The following is an 8,590-nucleotide window of genomic DNA, read 5'->3' on the forward strand; positions in this document are numbered from 1 at the left end:
AGACAACAGCGCCATCATCAGATTTTAAAATTAATTCAAAGTCATAATTGGTAAACATTATATTCATTTAGGTCTATGCTGTCTTTTACAGCCAAATTGTTTTTTGTATATCGTTTATTTCGTTACGTTTCGGCGAGACAACTTGCTGTAAAAGACAGCAAAGACCTAAATGAATATAATGTTTACCAATTATGAGTTTGAATGAATTTTAAAATCTGATGATGGCGCTGTTGTCTCGCCGAAACGTAACGAAATAAACGATATACAAAAAAAATTTTAGTTTCACACTGTGACTGGAACTTAGGAAAGAAAATAATATAACTGCTGAAAATTTAAATGCATCTTCTCTGTTAAAAAACGGACTTAGCAGTGACTAAACGAAAAAAAACAGGAGGTAATAGTCTGATGGAAGCCCTTAAGAGAGATTTTCATATTGCCGATAGAGTTAGGCAGTATAGAAATATCTTCATAGAAATAGGAAAAGCCGCTCACAACTCGAAGAATGACTCAGGTTCAATGCCCATCTAGAACAAGTGCCCGATGTACAGTCCTAGTACTATATTTTCAAACTTCTTAGGTAAATTAGATCAAAAACCGCATTTCATTGATGTAACTCTACCTGTTTAATGCATGTAAAGTTAGGTGGTTTGAAGATTTCGTATAAATGGCCCCATTAGGCTTAGAGCAGGTTTGTAAAAAACAAACATTTGGAGTTTACAGCTAGTTTACACTCCAAGAGGCAACAAGGATGCAAAAGGGCCTACTATTGCAATGGCTTCGGATTTTTGGGAATGTTCAAAGTGCATAAATTCATCAAATCTATAAAAAAAGCTTTCAGATTTTAGCAAAGTTGAGATTGAATGATGAGATGGATAATAAATTCTTCAAAGCAAAGAAATCTGTGTGGAATAGTGGCACGTGTATTTTGAAGACTATGAGCTTGGATGAAAAAATCTAATTGTAGCAAAAAAGCATCGATATTCCGAAACCGTTACCATATCCAATACCTGATCGACGCGAAAGAAACTGCATGGCCAGTTTTTAAGTGAAATGAACCATGAAAAGTCAACAAGTAAAATTGAGCTAAGGTTTTCGTGAATCGTGTTAAGGATACTTTTTGTCGAATAGTTCTACTGGCTCTGCATGGGCTATAACAATGACGCATTGTATTTACTGCTATTATACTCTACTGGCTTACTGGCAAATAGGTATGGTGTACTTGCAAATGATTGTTACTCGCCAGTAACGGTGCTTGGAACAGTTAGATAATTTTCATGACAACTTTCGGCAGTTTTGGAAACATATCAGAGATAGTTATGCTAATTGAATCAATACCCAACTCTCATTCAACTCCATGCATCTTCACCGTACTATTGCAGTCAGCCTCAACGCAAGAACAAAGAAGAAGCTGACGCCTTGAGAAATGATCCGGCAAAACCGACTGTTAAATTGGCAATAAACGTTAGTTGCTTATAGGTTTTATCAATGTCGCAAGGTTCTCAATTCTCGTTACCCTGCATAGTTTCAAACATAATAGCCATATAAACTTTGATCTTGTCTATGCTGGTGCATCAGTGGTCACTATCAGCCCACCTCCAGTTGCTACAGCAAAAGGAAGACCCGCGAAGACCTTAACAAACATTGACTAACCGTAGATACCGGCATAAAGTAAATCCGCTTTGGAGCGTTCGCTTCGCGTCTGAAGAGCGCTTTAACTTACGTAACTTTCTACCGATCACAAAAATGTAATCATTTGCCGGTAATGATTTTTGGAATTTTCGCTCCTGTGGGTTCTAGTGACAGTGTATAACATGAAGAACATTAGTTGCGGCTCCCAACTGGAACCATCCAAGTATCGGCATCATTTGGTTCCAGGCAGTCTGTACCAGAATGTTCACAGGGGAACTTTGCGCCCAATTGCAGTAAGCTTCAATGTTTCATTATCGGCAATCATATGAAAAAATCAATAAAGGCACTAGGAAAAGCGAGACTGGAAATTTGCATTTTTGTGCTGAATTTGCTCAATTCAAACAAGTTCTTAGTGGTTTTCTCACTTTGAAATATTTTTACCGCAAAAATTCACATCAGGCGCACTACTGGCGCGGCCCCCCTGGGAGCTCACAATAATGGGGTATTTTCTTGATTTTTTATATCCCCATATACTAAAAAAACATCACAGAAAAAACCGACAAAATAAAAATGTATGCAATAAAATCTTAGTTCCAGGGCATTTCCTCTAAAGCCGCTTCAGCGACTAATTATCAGGTATAACAGTAGTTTAATAAATTTAGTAATATTTAATTGGTCATGATTCTCGTTATTTCTTACATTGATAAATGCTTAATAAAAACGGCAAGCTAGCAGAAGCAGTTTTTTAAAAAATCACGACTTGATCAATTTTTATCAATTTCCTTCCACAACACGTTATTAATTTTATTTAACAAACTCACCCTAAATATTTGGAACGCCAATACAATTCCTGCTGGAATGTTAATATAAATTCAAACGCTTAGTTTCTTTTAATTAAATTGCTAAAACTGCTCTAAAAAGGTTTTCTGATATAAATATTCTGAGCTTTGTCAGTGGCGTGGACACTTACAGGTGCATACTTTTAAACAAAACCAGTTTTCAAGTGGAAACGGAAGTTACATAAAAAGAGTACTATTGAAAAATGCAGAACATTTTCAGTGCCTTCAAAGAACGAACTTGACGCTGCAAAGTCGAGCTGCTATGAGCCTGCAAAGTTTTCACACCTTTTGTAATAACAACTACAAACATGCAAAAAATGCATCAAATTAGCAACAATTAACCTGTTTAATATTTCACATTGCGGAAAGCAAGCAAAGCTGAAATGTGTTACTGGCCAGCGAAAGAGAATGCACAAATGAATTTGTTTAAAATATTATAATAATAAAAATCTACTTTTCACTCGCCTGTATTGTTCATCAGCGGAAGTAGCAAGCCCACTAGGAATACTAACTAAATCCCATTTAGTTTCAGGTTTTATTTTCGTAGACATTTTCCAAGTACTTTCAGTGGGCACTTTAGTATTGTCTCAGTTTGCATAAATTGTCCTTGTTGGGGTTTACATTGTTGTAAGTGTGAATAACCAGAAGCAACAGTTGGCAAATCAACAAAGAGTGTCTGGAGTGCTATTAGTTCGTAGACGTTGGCTGTGACAAATTTTGCTTTTTTTCCGTTTAAGCTTAATCTTCTTAAGCGTTTTGCAATAGTTATCAGTAGGCGAAATCGCCGCCTGTTAATCCTGTGCCTTTTCTTTGCACAGCAAATTTGATTCGTTCAGGATTAGTATGTCATGCGTCAAATATTTTTCCATCTTCATCGAAGATAACAATGCTCACTGTGCTTCAGCGATCAGATTAAGGCGTCTTTTTAATGGTTCGCCCTTAATTTTGATGAAGGCTCCGACAAAATGCTTGGCACAAAACTGCGGTTTTACTTCAAAAGAACTTGTTTTTTTTCGTAATTAATATATGCCGACGACATGTAGCTACTTGATAAAATATTCATTAGCTGATTAAATAAGTCAACTAAAACGCAGGAAGAATTAATAAAAAACGGGAAACGGAATAACTGCTTCTTGAACCGCGCTACGCATTTATTCAGTAGCACTTCGCATATTTAATGCCTTTCTTTAAATATCTGAAGATCAGTAGCTACGCTAAGAAATAATTAATTAGCTAAAATTGCGCTATTGCGTATAAGTAGCGTTCAATTTATAATGCCTTCCGGCAAAATTATTAAATGTTATTATAAAAATGGTGATCCTGTTGTATCAACGTTTAGGGCTTTACGAGCAGATTACGGTCGATATAATCCAAAGAGCAAACAATTTCGAACAAATTGGAAAAATTTGAAGAGACTGGATCGGCTACTGATATTATAAGGCTTGTGCATCATCGCAACATCTGTTCAGCTGAAAATGTCGCTGTTGTTGCTCAAAGTGTGAAGAAAGACCCGAATTCGCTCAACTCAACATTTGGGCTTGTCTTACGGCTCATTGTGGAGAATTTTGAAATTGGATTTGTAGCTCCTGTACAAAGAACTTAAGCCTCAAGACTATGGGCAACGCAGAACATACGCAAATTGGGTGATTGAACAACAAGCCGTTGATGATGATTTTTCGAACCGAATTTTGTTCAGCGATGAGGCTCATTTTTCGCTCGGTGGATACGTGAATAAACAGAACAGCCGTATATGGGGCTCTCAAAATCCTCAGGTGATCGCAAAAGGGCATTTACAACCTGAAAAAATGACCATATGGTGTGCATGATGGTCCGGTGGTGTTATTAGCCCGTATTTTTTTGAAAACGATCACGGAAGAGCCATAACAGTCAATTCTGAGCGCTATGGACGCATGTTAACCGATTACTTTTGGAGAGAAATTGAAGATTGTGATCTGGAAAAAGGGGCAACGAGTCACACAACACTGGCAGTTAAAGCCCTATTGAAAGAGAAATTTCCAGGACGCGTAATTTCGAGATTGAGTGATGTCGATTGGCCGGCAAGATCCTGCGACTTAACACCGTTAGATTTCTTCTTGTGAGGCTATGCGAAAGATCGTGTTTACGCCAACAATCCTCAAACTCTCGAGCAACGGAAAGCCAATATCCGTGAAGTTATGACCAAGATATTACCGGTATTGTGCCGAAAAGTCATTCAAAATTACCTCAAAAGGATTGAGGCCTGCAGGAGGTCCCGTGGAGGACATTTAAATGCTATTGGTTTTCACCGATAGATATTTCACGGTTTAATCTTTATATTATTAAAATTTTCGTCTCCATCTGAATATTTTTTTTTCTTTACTTTCCCAAGCATAAAATGGGTAAACCTATATTAAGTTTTGGGGAGGCTACTGAACACAGTGTGGAAAATTTCTTTTAGGGAGCACAAAAATTCTGAACGAAACACCTTATAAACCGGCTAGATAAATAAGGGACTGGCCGCGCAGATATCTTAGTTGAGATGAGCAATCAGATCGACCTTGCAAGGTTCTTACTCCCATCATCTTCTGGGGGAGATTTTTTTCTAGTAAACGTCGACCGGTTTAATTCGCAATTGCCGGACTAGCAGTTTATTTCAATATCGATACATTTATTTACTACCAGGAATGATCTAAATAACAGTGCTTGGACGTTGGATAGCGACGCAAAATACCGCAAATACCATTATTTGACTTCATCTAAACTGCAGAGTGCGGAACGCTTGTGAAATCTACTATTACCCTTTGAGAGGTTTTGTGGAAAAATCGCAATTTGCATTTTATTCCATCCAGATCTTAAATAATAATGTATATGTATATTCGTTTGCGTCTCCCTTTTCCATCCGGTCGCGGCTTGCTTTTGTTTTTATAATAATGCAAGCTTCATCTGTAGCGGTTTTTATATCAATCTCGACCTCTTTATCCGAAATAATTAACAGAGAGTCCAGTGAAGAAACGCTTTCTTTTCATTCTCTTCCTCTTTATAACAAATTTATATTGGCAGTAGGTAAAGTAATACCTATCATTACTTATGGAAATTAATCAATTAAATAAGCTTCACTGATGAGTTATTTTTCAACTGGTGTACCTGCACTTGAATAAAAATAGATCATTAGTAAAAGTTGCAATATTCTGCTAAACCCCAAGAAGATCAATTAAATCGGCGATTAACGGGATTGAAAGTTATCGAACAATAATCAGTATTCCATTAATTTTATAGCTGTATTTAAATGATTATGATATAGAAGTCGTTCACGTTTACAGGTCAATGCATTTTGTGAATTGTCCGGACAAATATGGTTTTAATGGCATGGTGATTATTGCGATGCAAGAACTAGATTAGCAACATTAGGAAAAATTAGTTTTTCGGAAAAAAATATCATAATACAATTTCTCCAGCCATTGCAGGCTTGCAGGGGTGTCATTGGATTCATAATCTTCACTCACAGTTTGCGCTAAGAGATTTTTCCAACTCGCTTACTAATTCGTGGTAATTACGAATTAATCACAATGTAGACGTATTTTTCACATTGTAGTTTAAGTGGTAATTTACGACTAATAATACGTATCATTTTCGCAAATTATAAATATATGGAATCAGAACAAGTTATTGGGGGCAATTAGGCGGAATCCAAGAAAACATGGGAAAAAACGATTGAATTAGCAAACTGAGTATTTCGAGCTGCGCTCTTGAAGCACGGCAATAATAAATCATACACGAAACTGACCTCTGGTACTAAGAAGCAAAGACGCTCCAACAAACCGACCAATAGAAACGCATACATACACAAAAGAGTGCTGAACTGACCTACATCATCGAAATCTCAGTTCATTGGTCAAGGTGTACCTTTTCACGACCATAATTGATTTTCTACTGCATTCTGCAAGACGGCAATTACATTCCACAAAGAACAAGTAATAACAGAGTGACTGCATCAATTTAAGCACTCACTATAGCTATATCACTTTAAAACATCTCTCAAAACAACTGTTTTATTGTCTACTTGAACCGGTTTATATTGGAGATTTCACTTCTCTATTCAAATTACTAGGACATTTCAACAAATTCAATAAAAAAAAAGCGTTGATTGTTGAAAATATGTTTTAATCCCACTCATATCTCACCTAATAAAGTGTCATAACCGTTCTCACAGCAAATGATACTTGACCAAACACGCCCTATTAAGCACATGTGAAAATCTGAATATTGTCGCCGCTATTTAAACGAGCGACATGTCAGCCATCTGATGCTTTATGAACTAAGATCTACTTAACGCAACATGTATGCTTAACGCAAAAATGTGCCATGTTCTCCATTCTACTGACATACATATTTCTGCTTAATAACAGCAAATTATTTATTTTCCGTTAATGAATAATCGACATATTCAGTACACTTGAGCAAAATGCCATTTGTTTCAGGCCTGCATCGACCATGCTCCATTTCATCTTTCAATTTGACTCATTTGTTACCGTTGCAAAAATCATTGTTAATCATCCGATTAGTTATTCACTACTAGTAGTGGAAGTAATCAATAAATCTCCCTTCCAAATTGTTTGCATCAGTCGATTATTTTAAGATGGAATAAGAGGGCGAGTTGAGTGAATGGTAGCAATTGCTTTGAATGCTATTTCCCAACATTTCCGAACAATTTTTCGCGATGGTTTGGTTGTTCTCTTTGACCTGCACCGTCTCACTTTTTTCGGTTTAGAAACCATGTCGCAAGCCAGGTTTACGCGCAAATTGTGAAAAAAATCATCAGCACACTGATGTTTTTCCAAAGAACTACCGCAACTAAGAACAAATGGTGTGTTGATTGAAGTTGATGGTGTTGTGCGAGTGTCAATTTGTCCGTAAGACATCAAACGTTTTTGCAGAGACATGCAAGCAAGTGATGGACAGCACTTTATTATGTTATTTTTAATTACGTACCTCTTGTTCTGTTGTCATAAATCTTGTTTCGATTCGCGCTGAGACCAAATACGGCGACCACCCATTAAATTATACAGGGAATTACTAATTATTGTTCCCTACGTTCTCGACATACTTTGGTTGGACAGTCTTTAAAATACTCCTCAGGTATTTGCTTTTCATTAATACTGGGCCGATTTGTCAAACATTTTCATAGAATTCGCCGGGCCGAATACTTCGCATTTACGAAGATCGTTATAATTATACTGATCGTATTAATCATCTGCTTTGTCCAAAACGAGAAGAACGACCACAACATTGTTCACTTTTTGAATGACAAATGCCCCAACTAAAATATGATCCATAGTACTTTTAAGTTTACCGCTCAAATATACACGGTGGCCCATTTCCTCGTGAAATTGCTTAGTACCTGAAGTTTATAATGTGTGATCAATTTCTATTCTTCAGGACTCCCAACGTTTCTCAACAGAAATATGCATGTTAACTTTCTCCGAAACTTTCCCGAATTGGTGGAGCAGCTTAGAGACGTTTTTACGATAACGGATAAGATTTAACAAGAAAAACTTTATTTTGGAAATTTCGGATGATTTTGCAAAAAAAAGTAGCTTAAGAGCCACTGCAATCAGATTCTGTTGCTTTAGCAACTCCCTGGATAGGGAGGTTTTCTCGAATTCAAAACCCTGGCACCCTAAATCCTACTACTCTGCTCAAACAATTTATTTAATTTACGCGCACTATCAGAATATTTGCGTGTTCAGTGGGCGTATATTTGAAGCAAATCATACCTTTTCGCACAGACCCTTTTCCTTGTTGTGCAACATTTTGTGCGCGATTGGTTAAACCGAGCTCCAACTACAATCAATGGGATATATATCGGGGTATGATGCTGTCCAATAGGAAATATTGATTTTACGATTTGCTTTTCTAGGGTGTTGCTCTTCTAAGGCGTTTTCTAAGGAGCATGGCAAGATCTAAGATTGGCACAAATCAAAGGGGCATTTGCTTTCACTAAAGCAATTGTCCAAACCACACACTTAACAAAAAACTAATGGGTTTTCCGGGTTTTTAGGCCGTCGTTCGGTAGAATTTCTTCTTGACGTTTCGCAAGCACGAGTGGCTTGCATCTTCAGAAGTGGTTTGCTTGAACGCTTACA

At 37.0% G+C, this 8,590-nt stretch overlaps 1 protein-coding gene across 1 annotated transcript in view; it reads left to right on the top strand.

Annotated features, from left to right (window-relative positions):
- Positions 1–1,496: 1,496 nt before the first annotated feature.
- The window catches only part of LOC109541121, a gene marked incomplete in the record, with an annotated part of 13,833 nt that continues 6,739 nt past the window's right edge, over positions 1,497–8,590 (top strand). The window contains 1 exon segment of the mRNA XM_048670638.1: positions 1,497–1,922. Within this exon segment, the coding sequence (XP_048526595.1) occupies positions 1,812–1,922 (111 nt within the window).

Source organism: Dendroctonus ponderosae, unplaced genomic scaffold (genome assembly GCF_020466585.1).
Source record: "Dendroctonus ponderosae isolate FM_Combo_2020 unplaced genomic scaffold, Dpon_F_20191213v2 Dpon_F_20191213_1, whole genome shotgun sequence".
In the NCBI taxonomy this organism is placed as follows: domain Eukaryota; kingdom Metazoa; phylum Arthropoda; class Insecta; order Coleoptera; family Curculionidae; genus Dendroctonus; species Dendroctonus ponderosae.